Source organism: Hypanus sabinus, chromosome 11 (assembly GCF_030144855.1).
Source record: "Hypanus sabinus isolate sHypSab1 chromosome 11, sHypSab1.hap1, whole genome shotgun sequence".
Lineage (NCBI taxonomy): Eukaryota > Metazoa > Chordata > Chondrichthyes > Myliobatiformes > Dasyatidae > Hypanus > Hypanus sabinus.
The window spans coordinates 56681993-56700572 of record NC_082716.1 but is presented as its reverse complement, the minus strand read 5'-3'; the positions used below and the strand labels follow the sequence as shown (position 1 = coordinate 56700572).

Genomic DNA, 18580 nt, shown 5'->3' with positions numbered 1-18580 from the left:
CTCTCCTCATGAGGGTTCAGTAACCTGGCTTCTACCACATTACATACAGCCTGATTTTACTCCACTGTGAAGAGTTCAAAGTAAAATCGATGAAGAGCAGGGGCATGGGCTTAAAATATAATGACTAGCAAATCCACCTACTCTCCCATATGGTGGATTAGGTTAAATCTGGAATTGTAATGCCTGGCAATGTGATAAGGTGAAACAAAAATGATTACAGCAGGGGTACACGGGGATTCTAGGATGATTACTCTGAATCGTACTTACTTCTGATGTTTTATGCTGTGTCTTGCCAATGGTTCCACACAGAAACGTAAGTACGTTATTTGTCTTGTGTAAGTGGCAGCACATTTCAGAACTCTCACAAAAACAGGGAAGTCTTGATATGGTTGAGCTTTACTGACAATTACCCTCTTGCACTCGGCTACTGGAGTCCAGGAAAGGAGCAGAATTAGACTGAGATTCCCCAGCACCTATACTGAGGAATCTATTCTCAAATTCTGCACCAAGTTGTATAGTTAAACTGGAAATGCGGTGCTGCAGGGAAAAATAACCAGAGTAACTTACCAAAAATTATCTGTGTTTTATTTAATGCTGTTCAAGGTTTATTGTTAGGCATTTTAATTGTTTAACTATTTTTAAAGACATTTTACATAACTTTGGCTTTAGTTTATATTTCATTTGTAATAGTTTTAAAATATTTCTCAATATCTGATTCACAAAGTACATTGTAACACTATTAACAATAGATGATCTTATGGCCTTATAGAATACACCTCTCTCTCTCTCTCTCTCTCTCTCTCTCTCTCTCTAGTGATCCGGGGAATTTAATAGTTACTATTAACCAACAATTGCGCTGAAGTTTTTCTGAGATCTTCTAAGTCTCTGCTCTTTTACTTTGATAAATCCTTACCTCGTCCTTCAACCCATAAAATTTAATTACGTATTTTTCTGAATTTAGTTTATATCAGTTTGCATTTGGCCAATTTATTAAATAGACTATGTTCTCCTGAAGTCATATCTAATCATTGTCACTATTAACTGCACTCCATGATTTTTATAATGTTGTATGGCATAACATTGTACCAGATACCAAAGACCAAATAATATATACTCTAGGTTAGTAGGTTTCACTCTATGCTATTGCAGTTTATGATCAACAGTTAGACAAACGTTCCTACAGGAGAAGAAAAAGTATTACACTCAATTGCTTTAAGGCCTTTTCATCCACTTTGTGATTACTGGGATAATTCTACCTCCCTTAAACTCTTTAAACACTTTGCATTCCATCTGGGTAGCCTCCAATCTGATGGCATGAACATCGATTTATTGAACTTCCAGTAATAGCCTTCCCCCTCCCCTTTGCCATTCCCTATCCCCTTTTCCCTCTCTCACCTTTTCTCCTTGCCTGCCTATTGCCTCCCTCCGATGCTTCCCTCCCCTTTTCTTTCTTCCATAGCCTACTGTTCTCCTATCGGACTTCCCCTCCTCCGGCCCTGTATCTCTTTCACCAATCAACTTCCCAGCTCTTGACTTCATCCCTCCCCCTCCCACTTTTACCTATCACCTTGTGTTTCTCTCTCCCCTCCCCACCTTTTAAATCTACTCCTCAACTTTTTTTCTCCAGTCCTGCTCAAAGGAAGGGTCTCAGCCCAAAAAGTTGACTGTACTCTTTTCCATAGATGCTGCCCGGCCTGCTCAGTTCCTGCAGCATTTTCTTTAAACTTCTAGTAATTTCCCTCGCCCTCTTTTTTCTCCCCATCCTCGTTTCTGGTTCCTCTCTCTTCCTTTCTCATCTCCTTATCTTACCATTACCTCATCTTGGTGCCTCTCCTCCTCCTTTTTCTCCCATGGTCCACTGTTCTCACCTACCAGATTCCTTCTTTATCCCTTTATCTCGTTCTCCTATTGCCTCCCAGCTTAGTACTTCATTTTCCTTCCCCTCACCTGCCAACTTGTGCAACTTCCCCTCTTGCCCCCCAACTTATTCTGACAAGTTCCGCCTTGTATTCCAGTTCTGGTGAAGGGTCTCAGCCTGAAATGCCAATAGGTTGTTCCCCTCTATAGCTGCTGTCTGTCTTGCTGAGCTCCTCCAGCACTTTGTATGTGTCACAAAGAAATAAGAGCAGAACTGAAGATAAATTTGGTCCAGCGACCATAGGAAAACATGATGCAAATGAAGATACAAAGCCATGTGAAGTATTTGTACTGAGAAAGCCAGGTAGAGCAGAGGATGACTGCATTCAGCACCTACCTTGCTGATCAAATTTGTAAATTAAATATATATTATTTATACCTGTATTTCCTTAATTGACAGGAGTTTTTGCCAATGCACAAGCTTAAAAATTTTCAAGGTTCCAGATAAGTGCATTTTAGAGAAAAACATTATTGATTTCAACACAAATGTATTCAAAGGTTAGGTGGCAATGCAAACTGAATTATTATGGAGAAACAGAAGACGGAATGCTCCAAAAGATCTGTCTGTGTTTATTCAGTAGGAGACATATGTGTCAGTCAGCTGTCAATATTCTCTCTTTATGTACGTTCATGCATACACTCTAATTAATTCAGTTTCCCACTGTGTCCTACCATTATGAATTTTCCCACACAAATTCCTGCTGCTTCATCTGCTTATGCTGATTCTTTTACCCTTTATATCGGGTTCCTTCATGGCACATTATTTTCAAGTTTTTCGCTAAGCAGTTTGGGAGGATTTTTTTTCTCCATGATCCTTCTGGGGATAATTGTTTATGATGTGACGTCAGTGGGATTGATCTCTTTTCAATGGCACAGAGAGCGAGAGGAGAGAGGGAGGGAGAGAGAGAGAGAGAGAAGGGGAGGAACAAGCAGAAATGTGCAGCAGCTTTCTGACAAAAGGACACAAGCATTAACTGGCTGATTAACACGAGAACAACACTATAGCTTAATTATTGATACTCAGCTTTGGGAATGATATAAATGCTGAAGGGAAGAGGCTCTTTACTTGCATATTTTTGGATGCTCAGCTGATAGTGAAGGCTTCTACATGCGTCTAACAGTGCTGATTATTAATCTGATCTGCCTGGCGACCCAAGTAGGATTATAAAACGGTGAAGTGCGTCACAAGGTATATGGACTCTGTGTGTGTGTGTGTGTGTGTGTGTGTGTGTGTGTGTGTGTGTCTGTCTGTCTGTCTGTCTGCTGGATGTTTGTGTCGGTGTGTGTGTGTGTGTGCGTGTCTGTCTGCTGGATGTTTGTGTCGGTGTGTGCAAATCAGAGAAAGGTGGGGAGGTGGCTTTTTCCTGTGTTCCCAAAAGGTATTGTGTCAGTTGATGGCAACCATGTGATTAGCAACAGAGCTACAGCAATTGGCTGAACCCAGCAGTTGTGTAGAGCACAGCAAGCTTCCTCTCCCTGTCTTTTATCAGCATCATTCTGTGAACCTGCTGCTGACAGCATTTGTGGCATCCATGGCCTGTACACGCACCATTTCAGTTCCATTTTGGCATCCGCAATAGCTAGGAGTTGATGCTGATCTTCATTCATTCCTGTTGAATTCATATGTGATAACTGGCTGCTGCTTTCCTGTGTCTTTCAGGACCTTTGGAGATTAAGGAATGCAATTCTGCCACCATGATGGAAGGTAAGCTTCAATCCTATGTAATATTTTAAGCCTGCCTTGTGAATTAGCTGAGCAGAAGTAAGCAAACGAAGGGCTTTCATTCAAACAGACAATGCCACGAGAGATCGTGCATTCATATTTCTAATTCATTCCGTGGCTATGCACTGCTTTCTATTGTGCTTTAGGCAGCAACTAAAAGCAAATGACCCTTATGGGTCCTTGAAACACTTGATGTCCTCCAGTTATCTTTTATGTACCCATTTCTGAGGGATTTTTATTGCCTATAAGGAAATTTAACAAGGTTGCTTTAGCAGTGACATCATTAAAGCTTCAAGATTATCGAGATTATTGTGGACAAATACATTACTGGATGAAAATAATTGATGAATTATGATTAATTATAAATTGTACCTCTGATTTAAACAAAGAGCATGATAGTTCCAAATTTAAGTACATCTTGCAATGAATTAGAAGTTGTGTAAGCACTTAATGTAGTGATACTTGCATTAAGGCATAGTACATTTGTATATTATGAGTGGAGAAAATCACTCTTGTGTGGCAATGATAAGATTCATTGCATAAGATGAAGTATCTGCAACCATTATATTCAGTCTGCCCACTGTCCAAAATCATACTTTTTATATTAATCTAAACTCTCTGACCATATTAATTTGAATGATGCAACCAATAAGATTACTTTTTCATCAGTCATGCTCATTTTCAGCCTGATTCCGGTTAACCATGGCAACAGTGAATTAACAGAAATGAAGGTTCTCCAAACCTTTCGTTAGGACTGTTTGAATATTGAAAATTTAGTGGCCATGTCTGTGCGATGCATCGAGGGTTCGGTGTACATAATAGCTTTAACTTTTATTTGTGGAGTAGCAGAGATTAGCTAGATTGGTGCTGTGGTATGTTATAAACAGGAAATTAATATCTTCTGCAGCCCTTAATAACTAGCTTCGTTTATTTTGATCAGATTCAATATAAAGCAGCTGCTGATAAAAATAGAAGAAGCTGTGGTTTGATTTTCTGTCCATTCTTTTGTTTTATGCAGGCAAATATTCAACATTTTACTTGGATTTTTAAACATGAATTTTAAATTTAATCATTGGTAAAAATATCAAACATATATTACTGGAAGGGTAAACATGTTGAAGTAAAGTTAATTAATAGAGCATTGAAAAATACGGACTGAGATTGCTCACCACATTTTGAAATGAAATATCATTAATGTGACAAAACATTCTGGTCCTTTTGGAAATTGAACTTCTAAGGAGCCCTGAAGAAAATATCCTGTAGCATGTCAGACCAGATGATATCTCATTTGGCATAAGGCATCAGTTGCAAAATGCTGGTTTATTTGAAGAGCTCTGTGTAAAATTGATGTAAATCTACGTAACCCATTCATTACTGTATTATGTGCTTTTCATTCAAATGGATGAAAAGTACCAATACCAACTATCAATGGTTTGGTGAGGAAAATGGATTCATACCACAGCTTTACTTTTTCTGCCTAAAATTAAACTCAAAATAACTTCTAAAGAAAGAGTTGTGGGAGGGAAATTCTGAACTTTCAATAGATGGTTAATTAACTAGCTGAGATTGATAGCTGTTCTTATAGAGTGGGATCTAGGTTACAGGGCCACGTTTCCTGTAACTCCCCATAAGCTGAACCACTGCACGGTTTGAGTCTTTTTCTCAAGTTTTAATTTACAGTAAATGTAGCTGCCTGTTTTGTTTGATAACACGTTCTACAATTTTTTTTCAATTAAACAAAAAAATAGTTAAAACATCTGCATGTAACTTTTGTCCATTTCCTGGACAGTGTTATGGTGGAATGAATCAGTCACTCACCAATTTTCACAGGGTTCTGCTGCACATGAGTGATCAGCTTTAAAAGATCACCACCCAGCTGGTAAAACTGCAGAAAGGCACATTCTCTGATATACTGCAGTCATATGCCAAGACATTCAATTTAAAATCAGCCATTTTCAATGTGTTCATGATCTATTCATGTTCATGAACTCTAGGCTTCTCGGGGATTTCATTTGGAACATGAAACATTTATTGAATAGGTCAACACTTAAAATTGCATTTCTTCTTTCTATGAACTTTTTGTTGGATATCTTGGTGGAATGAACATACAGGTATATCCATCATGTCAAGGCAGCCAGGTCATTGGTCCTGTAGGTATGTCTGATATGACTAAAGAGACAGGCCATTCATCAGCATGTCTTTTCTACCACTTGATGTATTATGATTTTGCCATTAAATTTGGCATTACAATCCTTTCATATCAACGCTTGTAAAAATTAGTTGACTGCAGTTTTAGATTTATTAATTGATGCAGCATCTACAGTTTTTGTGAGAAGATTTCCACTCCTCTACCATCTTTTGAGTAAAGTATAACACATTGAAGCACTTAATAAGTGCTGAATGTTCCTTTTTATCCTGAGCCTGAGTCTGAGGCCTCTGCGGTCAGAGTTCACCATAAATATTGCGTCCTAACTGTATAGACATGCAAGCCTCCGCAGTACGATATGGAGAGTAAGCCATATTATCCATTGCTGTGATAAAGCAGCATCTCCACAATAGATACACACTGATAACAGGAAAAAGAGGAGGCCACTGAGACCCTAGAGATGAGATTGTGTCTGTAGCTACCTCCATTTGCCTGCCTTATCTCCAAGTCCTTAATATCATTGTGTTCCAAAGGAAAATACAATCATCATACATGAAGTTATTAATTAGACTGGACAACAGCACCTATTTGTAGAGAAAAAAGTGCCATGCTTCCATGATTTCTTATATAGGGAAATACTAAGTTTGTGATTATGTCCATTTGAATCTTCACCAATAGAAAAAGACAGAAATCCATTCTTTGGATAAGAACCTTCTTAAATCACCTCATGCACTTTACTTCTGGGAACGCAATCCTAGTTTACATATCCTTTCTTGGAGCCCTGATCACATTTCGTTGTGACGTTGCTGAACGTTTCCCAAGGCTCTTCAATGAGTTTAATGCAGAGATTCCCATGTCTTTTCACACCAGGCAATAAAGCAGAATTGTCATTTAGTGCGAGCGCTGAATGGCTTTGTGTTTCATGGCAGTTTTCAGCAGCTTGGTTCTGGATTGAAAAATGCCAGAGCATGGAATCAACAGGGAAACATGTTCCATCTGGCAAATGGAGTCACCACTGAACCGTTAGATGAGGAGTATTCAAAGGATGGGCAATCTGCTCTCCTGGTTTATAAGGGAGATTAAAGACAAAATCATTTTGATACTTCCATTTTAAAGAAACGTGCCTAAAATTTGGACTTCACTCTTTTTTGATGCACTGAATGCTTTTTTTACACTAAGTAATAGCCATTTAGGACTCTATTCTACAATAAAACACAACACTGATACAATTCACCTTTATAGAATCATTAAGGTGGTTTGCATCTTTTTATGGTAACTGTGTCTGCACACGTGCTGATGGCAGCACACTGCATGCAGCCACCACATCATTCCTGCTGGGTAATAAGTCAATGCCATGAAGTACACTCTTCAAGGCAGCCACAGGGCAGCTATGTACTGTAGGTAAGGGAAAACGGGGTGACTGGAGGGCGGAACTCATCTTCAGACTGCCTGACCGCAGCTAGATCTCACCCACTATGATCCTTCCCACACATTTCTTTCTCTGCCCTAAGCATTGCCAAAGTTACTACTGGACATAGACAGAGAGAAGAAGCACTGATCTGTGCAGTTTAAAGATGCTGCAAGCTCGCACGCACAAGCAACTGATCTGCCACTGAAGCAGACCTGTCATCACGACACAGGCAAAAAGGAAGGGAAGAACATCTTTGTTCCATCAGGGACACCTCAATTTTCATGTAGTGGGCAAGTTAGAGTGTGCTTTGCTCATTTTTTAAACAATGAGTGAAAAGTACGAATTAGAAGTTACATTTTTGCACCAGTTTCAGTCATTATTGAGCAATTTATTTTATATGCCTTGAGAAAGTCATCTCATGCATGAATTATGCTGAGGGAATAACATGAACATTGAGATGAATCAGAATTTCTCAATCTAATTTCCCAATGTTGGGATCAGAAATAGCTGCAATCCTATTAAGGTTTGTGTAAATGATTATTATGCACATTTCACATTTAAAAAGCTAGCATAAGTAGCCCAGGTTCTAAACAAAAATATTTACTCAGAACAAGTTTCAAGGCAAAAATTAAAGTCAGGGTAAATATTAAACATGGTTATCTAACTTCAAATTTATTATAAATAATTGGAACAAGTCTGAGAAATTTGTCAACTACTTTTGTCATATTGTTTAAGTGTGTTAGTTCAGCTAAAATTTTTCAAGTTAGCAAAAAATTATTTAAATCTTTTACTGACATTAACATCACAAGGGGCTAATTCTAATTTTTAGTTTGCAGAATATTGAAACATCGTTGATCTAGATGCTATGAAGGCTTGTGGAATTGAAACATTTCTGGAACATAAAAAGGTTTTACTTTTTAAATAGCTTCTTTCCTCCCAATGACTAACTTCTTCCAGCTCTATAATTCATCTGCCCACCCACCTGTAAACTTTTTCTCCTCCATTCTGCATATCTGCACACCACTGATTTCAGAGAATCTTAAATCATAGAACCTTACAGCACATGAACTGGCTCTTTAGGTCTGATTCATTCATGCAAATCATGATGCTTTTCTATGCTAATCTTATTTGCCTTCTGTCTGACTTTCCTTTCAATTCTTTTTAGACAACGTATTTATGTCTGTCTCCTCCATCTCCTCTGACTGCTCATCCCAGATATACGGCACATTCCAAATGCACAGCACACTTTGTGTGTAAAATGTACCCCTCAGATCTCCTTAAAATTCTCCCTTTCTGCCTTAAACTTGTATCTTCTTGTTCTAGACTTCCCTGCCCTTGGGAAAACACTCTGAGCCTCTGTCCTATCTATGCACCTTCTAACTGTTTAAACCTTCACAAAGTGACTTCTCAGCCTTCTCCATTCTTGGGGAATAAACTCAGCCTATCCAAATTCCCCTTCTAACTATTATCCTCCATTTTAGGTAATGTCCTAGTGAATCTCCACAGCTACCAGAAGCAGAATCAAATGTATTATTAGTTACATATATCATGGCATCAGTACAGTACAAGATGACTGTTAATTACGATACAATATAAAATGAATAAATAGTGTTAAAGGGTAATAGTGAGGTAGTGTTCATGGGTGCATTGACCATTCAGAAATCTGATGGTGGAGGGGAAGAAGCTGTCCCTAAGTTGTTGAGTGTGTATCTGCAGCCTTCTCCTGGAGGTAGTAATGACAAGAGGGCATGTCCTGGGTGGTGAGAACACTTAATGGTGGATGTTGCATTCTTGAGACACAACCTTTTGCAGATTTCCTCAGCGATGGGGAGGCTTGTTCCCATGATGGATCTGGCCAAGTCTACAAACCTCTGCAGCCTCTTACGATCCTGTGCATCAGATCATCAGACCAGCACACCATTTCCTTTTTGTAAAGTGGTGACCAGAATTGTACAAAATACTCCATGTGCCATGTAACCAATATTTTGTACACTACAACATGATGTCCCAACTCGTATACATTCTGCTTTACCCCATGAAGGCAAGGACACAGAATGCCCCTTCCACCTCTTTCAAAGAGTTATGGACTTATACTCCAATGTATCTGTGACATCAGTACTCATAAGGTCCCTGCCATGTACTTTATACGTCCTATCATAATTTCACCTGCCAAAGTGTCTTGCCAGTGGTGACTGTGCGTTCACTCATCTGACTCCCGAGAATCACCAACATAAACCTTTCACTTGTCTCTACTTCCTTGGATGATGGGCTTTAAATTCCTCCCATTTAGTCAAACATCTAGCTAGCTTTCCAAATGGATTGTGTCAATTTATGCTAGATTACACTCTTGTGATGAACCTTAAAACAGCTCGCTGTGTTAAAGGTGCAACAAAAATGCAATGTGTTCATCTCATCAGGATTCTACATCACTCTGTAGAAATTTGAACATAAAAATGAGACACTCTGAGTAAATGATGCAACAATCCTTAAGTAACGTTTTTGTTTACATAGTTCATTATTCCTCCTTTCCTCAAATACTCATTTAAAAGGTTACATAGGTCTCTATATCAATCACTAACTCCAGCAGAGCAGTTCACATCTCACGTCCCTCTCTCCTCTGTACTAAGTATCCTGCATTTAATCTTCTACATTCCACCGTTCTAAAATCTTTCAACTGCAGGCAGAATTTCATATTTTTTAGCATGTCCCATTCATTCATAATCTGAAACACCTTTAAAAGACTATTTCATGATTTTCCTCTTGCTCGTTATCAGTTCTTCCTGATAAGTTGCATTACCAGAAAGCTGTTAGGTTTACGGGGATAGATGGAATTGCTGAAAGGTTTCTGCTCTCAATGCAGTTATTTGTTATGCTAACTGGATCTAGAATTTATTTGGTTAGGGGTATTTTTAGACGAGGAATTAGTTTAGTGAAGCTTTTTATTAGTTGAGGTTAGGAAGAACGGAAGAGCCAAGCACCCTTCTTGTTGCATGCTAGTAATTCTCTGCTGACTGCTGTATGATATTCCACTCCATTCTGTGTCAGAAAACAAAACTGAAGAGCTTACCAAGCACTCGTGCAAACTAATTCTTTTGAAATACAATTGGAATTACTGTAAAGACTTTTCAGTTTGTGCTTCAGTACAGAACCCATTAAACATAGAAAGTTCATCTAAAATATCTAAAGGTAACTGCAATACATCACAGAAACCAGATGCTGAGGGGCAAAAACAAATAACAGGCAGCTGTTATAAAATGAAAAAGGTTAACTAGTTGCATTACAACAATCTTTGCAAGGAGTTTGACTGTATAACTCTTTGGAACACAGATATGTGAGGATGTCAAAGCTAATGTTCACTTTCGAATCATTCACACACACACTTTAAGATTCAGGAGCTTGATCGTGATTGCACTGTATGTGATAGCCAAGAGCTTCTTGTACTCAAGTACAAAATGCTGAAAACACTCAGCAGGTCAGGCTGCACTTGTGGGAAGAGTAACACAATGAACGTAACACAATGGGCATATTAGGTGAAAGACCCTTTGTCAAAACAGGGAATGAGACAAAAGATAAGACGTCTCTGATACGGTAAAGCAGGGAAAAGGCTGTAAGCAGGGTTACACTGTCGATGAGTGATTGTGAGCTGTCAGAGAGTGAGTCGGACACAAAAGGAATATGAAATGTAGAGCAAGAGCAAGAAAACATGCCCAGCAGATGAGGATGTGCATTCCCTCCACTCTCAGAAGAAAACAGGAAAATAAAATACAATAACAAACAGCTCTGATGATATTACAGAGTGACAATTGATCATGACAGAAATCAAACTGTAAAATTCCATATTAAGTTGAGAAGTTAAGCTACAACATGCCGATATAGAAGATGAGGTGTTGTTCCTCAAGCTCGTTGGAACAGTTCAGGAGACCACAGACCAATAGGTTGGAGTGGGAGGGTTAATTACAGTGAAAGGCTTTGGAAAGCTCATAACAAACAAACTGAACACAGGTTTTGCACAGAAGGATCACCCAGTTTATTTCTTGTACTGCTCTAGAGCAAACAGAGGAGAAAGCAAAATCTGGCCAGGCTTTGGTGAGCAGGTTGCAGGAAAGAGAGAAAAAAATAACTTTACAGTGCAATTTTCTCTTGGGAGCACAAGGCAACAGTTTAAAATATTTCATTTAAAAAGCTTTATCAGTGTGCGGATCACAATCAAGAGAAAACCTGTAGACGCTGGAAATCCAAGCAACATAGATAAGATGCTGGAGGAACTCAGCAGGCCAGGCAGCATCTCTGGAAAAGAGTGCAGTTGACATTTCGGACCAAGACCTTTCACCAGGACTTGGCCCAAAACGTCAGCAGTTCTCTTTTCCATCGATGCTGCCAGGCCTGCTGAGTCCCTCCAGCATTCTGCTTGTGTTGCTCGGAATGCATATATTAGCTACTCTACCAAGCCAACAGAGTATGTCAAGTGAGTCTATTGAAATCATTGTCACCTTTTCCCAGTATTACCAAATTCCTGCTTACTGTATATCACACTCAACTGAGATGTCTTTGGTTCTTCCTATATCAAGATAAAAGAGATTTCTGATGCAAATAGCCTGCGTCATGTCTCTGTGCTTGGTTTATAATAAGTAAGACAATTTCTGTGTACTAGTGAATGACAATTCCATTCCACAAACTTTAATCATAACCTATTTCTTCATTTGTCTTTTATGAATAGTTGTCATGTTTTTCCTGTTTCCTAAATTCAAACAAATCATCTGTGAATATAATTTCTCCCTCTTAACCTAACTTCACTTTGGATCTTAAAATCTTCCTTTGTTTTTCATTCCTTTTTACAATACTTAAGTATTTACGGTATAAAACTATATAGAGTTTTACTTAGAATCCACATCATGTAAACTGGTATCTGATCAATATAGACATGACATGGGGCTCTTCCAATTCTCCTCATATATGAACGCTTCCAATAATTAAATATAAAAGAATTGTTTGTTTTAAACATGTGGTTCCAAAGTATTAGACATTTTTAAAAATCATTTAAAATTTTAAAATATATATATATGTTAATCACTTAAAACATTAGGAGTTTAAACAATTAGGAGATCTGGGCATTATATCTGAAACTTTGACTAATTTCTATAGATGTGTGGTGGAGAATATTTTAACTACCTTCATCACAGCCTGGTATGGAAGCATCATTGCCCTTGAATGGAAAATCTTCCAAAAAGTGGTGGATGTGGCACAGTCCATCACAGGTAATACCCTCCCCAGCATTGAGCGCATCTACACAAAACGGTATCGCAGTAAAGCAGCATCCACCAGCAGGGACCCCTGCACCCTAGACAGGCTGTCTTCTCACTGTTCAGGAAGAAGGTACAGTAGGCTCAGGACTCACACCACCCGGTTCAGGAACAGTTATTACTCCTCAACCATCAGGGTCTCGAACCACAGGAGATAACTTTACTTGATTCCATTTGCTCCATCATTGAAATGTTCCCACAACCTTTGGATTCACTTTCAAGGACTCCTCATCTCATGTCTGCGATATTATTTATTTATTTATCTATCTATCTATCTATTTATTTATTACCCTTTCTTTCTTTTTTATTTATTTGCTGTTTGTTGTCTTTTGCACATTGGTTGAATGCCAAAGTTGGTGTGGTCTTTCATTGAAATAGCTGGTATTTCCTAGAAATTTCAGACTAGTAACTTTTGGTTACAGAAATGTATTAACAATTTTCTAAACAAGAAAGGTTTTTGCTGAGAAGACTGCCAATATTCTTTCAGCTTTATGATGAAGCTTATCTTGCAAGTTAAGCACCCACATGAAGTACTTGAGTCACAGCAGGATCTCACTGCAACAGATGGAACCAGTGTCTCCTTGCAGTTTACAAAATGGTTCAGTTTTGAGCAAAAGGAAAATGTAATGGTATTAAGAAAGTTGGTTAAGACTGTTCCTAATGATTTTAAACTGAAGTAAAACTTATATTGTAGGTGTAATTGGCCAATTGTGTAATGGCCGAACTTGAAATGCTGGCCACCAGGTTCAGGAACAATTATTACCCCTTAACCATCAGGCTCTTGAACCAGAAGAAATAACTTCATTCAACTTCACTCGTCCTAAAACTGACCTGTTCTCACAACCTATAGACTTACTTCAAGGACCTTTCATCTCACGTTCTTGATATTTATTGATTATTTATTTATTATTATGTTTTCTGCTTGTATTTGCACTTTGTTGTCTATTGTACCTTGGTTATGCGTCTGTCTTGTTATGGGCAATCTTTCATTTGGTCTACCGTGTTTCTTTGTATTTACTGTGAATGCCCACAAGAAAATGATTCTCTGAGTCATATATGATGACATATATGTACTTTGATTATAAATTTACTTCAAACTTTAAACATTGAAACCTGTCCCACACAATCTCAGATAAGATCTGTAGAACCCAGTGTGCCTGTGCCTCTTCAAGGCAGTATGAATGTGTATGGGCCACTGGCAACATTAAGACATGAAAATTCCACATCCTACCTCATCATGGCCTTGCACATTATTGTCTACCTATGCTGAACCCTCCCTGCAATGGTGACACTCTATTCTGCATTCTGTTATTCCTTTTCTCTTATACTTCCTCAGTTTACTGATGTGATGAAATGATCTGTAAGGATGGCATTCAAAGCAGTTTTTCTCTGTACTTTGGTACATACGACAATAATAAACCAGTTCCCATTCCATTGCCATTTAAGGGAACCGAGTACCTGACTGGAACTCTTAAACCATTGCTTCAGTGGTATCCCAAAGGTACAGCAATGAGAGCAGCTAATTTCTTAGGGTCGCATTGGTTGTACTATTGGTCCAGACTTTTGAGAACTGACGGGTGAAACTGGCAGCAGCATTAGGATTTTCTACACTTGCATGGTATAAAGTGTCAATCACAAAGTTGCTATGAGAAATTCAGTTCTCCTCTACAGATACACTGCTTATGGTTTTCTCCAACAAAAACAGGAAAAGGCAGTCAATGACATGAACAAGTTTATCTCATTGTAAAATATCTCAGAAATCATATCTGATGTTGTATGAGATCTAAGTTTTAGTATCAAGCAATAATTACTGCTTAACAAGTTCTCCAGTTTAAAAAAAGAAACATGTTTTGTAATACCCTTAGGCAAATATTTCAAATGACTTTATAAGGTACATTAATTTTACATCTCATAAAGTAAAAATCATTATAGTTTTAATAGGTTTAGGACAAATTGGCTTATTGCTCAATCATATGTGTGTTATTCCTCAATCATAGCAATCTTTATTTGCTATTCAGTAAAATGTTTAAATAGTTGCTTAAAAAGCCGCATGATAACATCACAGCTGCAGACAGCAGGGAACTCTTCTAACTTCTGCTTTTCAGAAGCAGATGTCAGAAAAGGGAAGTTCTAAAGTTTGGCTCTATTGAGCACAATGCCTAGATTTTGAGTACCTCAATGGTATATACAAAATGAGAAAAGTTCTTCCTCTTCATTTAAGATATAATCAAATGTTTTGTCATTTATTTTGAACGCTCCTCCTTCAATGTAAATTTTATCTCATTATAATCCTGTGATGTAAAGTAGGACCCATTTTACAAAGTCAAAGGTACAGTCTCATTGTAAGTTGTTGAAAATAAAACTCAATAGTCTAAACTGAATAAGTATTTTGCATTGGTCTTCATTATGGAAGACACTAGCAGTATGGTGGAAGTTCCAAGTGTCAAGGGTCACAAAGTGTGTGAAGTTACCATAACTAGAGAGAAGGTTGTTGAGAAACTGAAAGGTCTGAAGGAAGGTAACTCACCTGGACCAATGGTGTACACCCCAGGGTCCTGAAAGTGGCTGAAGAGATCATGGAGGCATTACTCTTCAAGAAAAGAGAGAGGCAGAAGGCCAGTTACTCTGACCTTAGTGTTTGGAAAGATGTTGGAGTCGATTACTGAGATTGAAGTCTCAGGATACTTGGAAGTTAATGATAAAATAGGCCAAAGTCAGCATAGTTTCCTCAAGGGAAAATCTTCTCTGACAAATCTGTTGAAATTCATTGAAGAAATAACAATCAGGGTAGACAAAGGAGAATTGGTTGATGTTGTGTATGTTGCCTATAAAAAGTATTCCCCCAACCCATCCCTGGAAGTTTACATGTTGTATTGTTTTACAACATTGAATCACAATGGATTTAAATTTGGTCTTTTTGGCACTGATCAACAGAAAAATATTCCTTTATATCAAAGTGAAAACAGATCTCTACAAAGTGATCTAAATTAATTACGAATAATTACACAAAATATCTGATTGAATAAGTATTCACCCCCTTTCAGTCAGTATTTAGTAGATGCAGCTTTGACAGCAATTACAGCCTTGAGTCTGTGTGGATAGGTTTCTAACAGCTTTGCACATCTGGACTCTGCAATTTTTCTCCATTCTTCTTTATAAAACTGCTCAAACTCTATCAGATTGCATGGGATTGTGAGTGAACAGCTCTTTTCAAGTCCAGCCACAAATTCTCAATTGGATTAAGGTCTGGACTCTGACTTGGCCACTCCAGGACATTAACTTTGTTGTTTTTAAGCCATTCCTGTATAACTTTGGCTTTATGCTTGTGGTCATTATCTTGCTGGAAAACAAACCTCCAATTTCCCACTAGTTTGCTGCATTCATTTTACCCTCTACCTTCACAAGCCTTCCAGGGCCTGCTGCAGTGTAGCAGCCACCACCGTGCTTCATGGTAGGGATGGTGTGCAGTGTTAGGCTTACGCCAAACATAGCGTTTAGTCTGATGGCCAAAGAGCTCAATGTTGGTTTTCTCGGACCATTGAACCTTCTTCCAGCTGACTTCAGCATCTCCCTCATGCTTTTTGGGAACTCTAGCCAAGATTTCATGTGAGTTTTTCCAACCGTGGCTTTTTCTTTGCCACTCTCCCATAAAGCTACAACTGGTGAAGCACCTGGGCAACAGTTGTTGTTTGCGTAGTCTCTCCCATCTCAGCCACTGAAGCTTGTAGCTCGTCCAGAGCTGTCATAGCTCTCTTGGCAGCCTCCATCACCAGTCCCTTTCTTGCACGGTCACTTGGTTTTTGAGGATGGCCTATTCTAGGCAGATTTACAGCTTTGCTGTATTCTTGATGACTGACTTAACTGTACACCTTATTCAATGACATGGAAATTTTCTATCCATCTCCTGACTTGTGATTTTCACTAACTTTTTGTGGAGTTGCTTCGAGTGTTCTTTTGTCTTCATGGTGTAGTTTTTGTCAGGATACTGACTCACCAGCAATTGACCCTTCCAGATACAGCTGTATTTTTACCAGTCAATTGAAACACCTTGACTGCACACAGGTCTCCAAAAACAGATCTCCATTTAACTAATTATGCGACTTCTAAAGCCAATTGCCTGCACCAGATTTGGTGTGTCATATTAAAGGGGTGAATGTTTATGCAAACAATTATTTTGTGTTTTATATTTATAATTAATTTAGATCACTTTATAGAGCTCTGTTTTCACTTTGACTTTTTCTGTTGATTGGTGTCAAAAAAACATGAAAACTTCCAACGGGGTGAATACTTCTTATAGGCACTGTACTTGAATTTTCAGAAGGCCTTTGACAAGGTGCCACACTGAGGATGCTTAACAAGCTATGAGCCCATGGTATTACAGTAAAGATTGTAGCTTGGATAAAGCAGTGGCTGATTGGCAGGATGCAAAGAGTGGGAATAAAGGGAGCCTGCTTTGGTTGGCTGTCCACAGTGGTGGACAGTGGTGTTCCACACAGATCTGTTTTAGGACTGATTCTTTTTATGCTATACGTCAATGATTTGGATGAAGGAATTGATGGGTTTGTTTCAAAGTTTGCATACGATGTGAAGGTAGAGGAGGGGCAGGTAGTTTTAAGGAAGTAGAGAGGCTACAGAAGGACAGATTAAGAGAATGGGCAAAAAAAAAATGCACACAGTGTCAGGAAGTGTATGGTCATGCACTTTAGTAGAAGAAATGAAACCGGTGACTGTTTTATAAATGGAGAGGAAATATAAAAACGGAGGTGCTAGGGGACTTGTGCAGAATTTGCAGGTTGAGTCTGTGGTGAGGAAGGCAAATGCAATGTTAGCATTAATTTCAAGATGACGAGAATATAAAAGCAGAGATGTAATGTTGAGACTCTTTAAAGCAATGGTGAGGTCTCATTTGGAGTATGGTGAGCAGTTTTGTACTCCTTAGAAAAGATGTGCTGAAACTGGAGAGGATTGAAATGATTGTAGGATTGAATATTTTTCATATGAAGAGTGTTTGATAGCTCTGGGCCTATATTCACTAGAATTCATAAGAATGAGGGGTGACCATATCAAATGGTGAAAGGCCTTGATAGAGTAAATGTGGAGATGATATTTCCTGTGGTGGGAGACCAGAGGACGCCCTCATAATAGAGAGGTGTCTTTTTAGAACAGAAATAAGGAGAAATTTCTTTAGTCAGAGAGTGTTGAATCTGTGGAAATTTTTTTGCCACAAGCAGCTGTGCAGACCTAATCTTTATGTATATTTAAGGTAGAGGTTGATCCTTGACTGGACAGAGCAAGAAGGGATATAAGGGAAAGGCAGGAGATTGGGGCTGAGAGGAAAATTGGATCAGCCATAATGAAATGATCTAGACTAGATGGACCAAATGGCCTAATTCTGCTCCTATAGCTTGTGGACTTATGGTTTAAACTTGGCACTAATGTAAATATATATTTTCTCATTCTTTTTCAAGCCAAGTTGAATAGAAAGTAGGTTTGGCACATTATATCAAAGGATAATGGGATTCATATATTATGAAAGATGGGAAGAAAATATACGTTGAATCATAGTTCATAAAGGGCATAAGACACAGGAACAGAATTAGGCCATTTGGCCCATCGAGTCTGCTCCACCATTTCATCATTTTCCCTCTCAAACATACTCAAGCATTAGTTAAGACACTAAAGACAAATTTGGAATAATTTTGACTTCGAGTTCAAGCAGTAAAATGATTCAGCTTTTATATCTCCGGTATGTAATACTTACTTTAGAGCAGTGGATAAGTCAGAGGTTAAACTTAATAGAAAAGTTGAATGTGTCTGTAGTTTTAGAAGAGTGTAAGCAAAAGAAGAATGCTTATATTTGATGACAGGTTTTCTTCCCAATTAGATTGTTAACGAAACTGGAGCAAAATTAGTCTCCGATGTCTCAGTGTCAGCATAGCTCCCAAGTACCGAATATGCATGTCCTTAAAAGTAATCCCTCGAACGGATGTGATTTTACCTGTCAACGCAGACACTGCTAAGACTGATGAGAGTTATACCTGATATCCTGCTATTAATATCGGGCCACTGCTGCACAATTATGT

General features: G+C 38.4%; 1 protein-coding gene across 1 annotated transcript in view; it reads left to right on the top strand.

The window, feature by feature from the left end:
* Nucleotides 1-2809: 2809 nt before the first annotated feature.
* The window catches only part of sgip1a (SH3GL interacting endocytic adaptor 1a), a 197606-nt gene continuing 181835 nt past the window's right edge, over nucleotides 2810-18580 (top strand). The window contains exons 1-2 of the mRNA XM_059984381.1: nucleotides 2810-3106; nucleotides 3578-3622. Of these exons, the coding sequence (XP_059840364.1) occupies nucleotides 3613-3622 (10 nt within the window). The 5' untranslated portion in view covers nucleotides 2810-3106; nucleotides 3578-3612. The remainder of the gene's footprint in view (nucleotides 3107-3577; nucleotides 3623-18580) is intronic.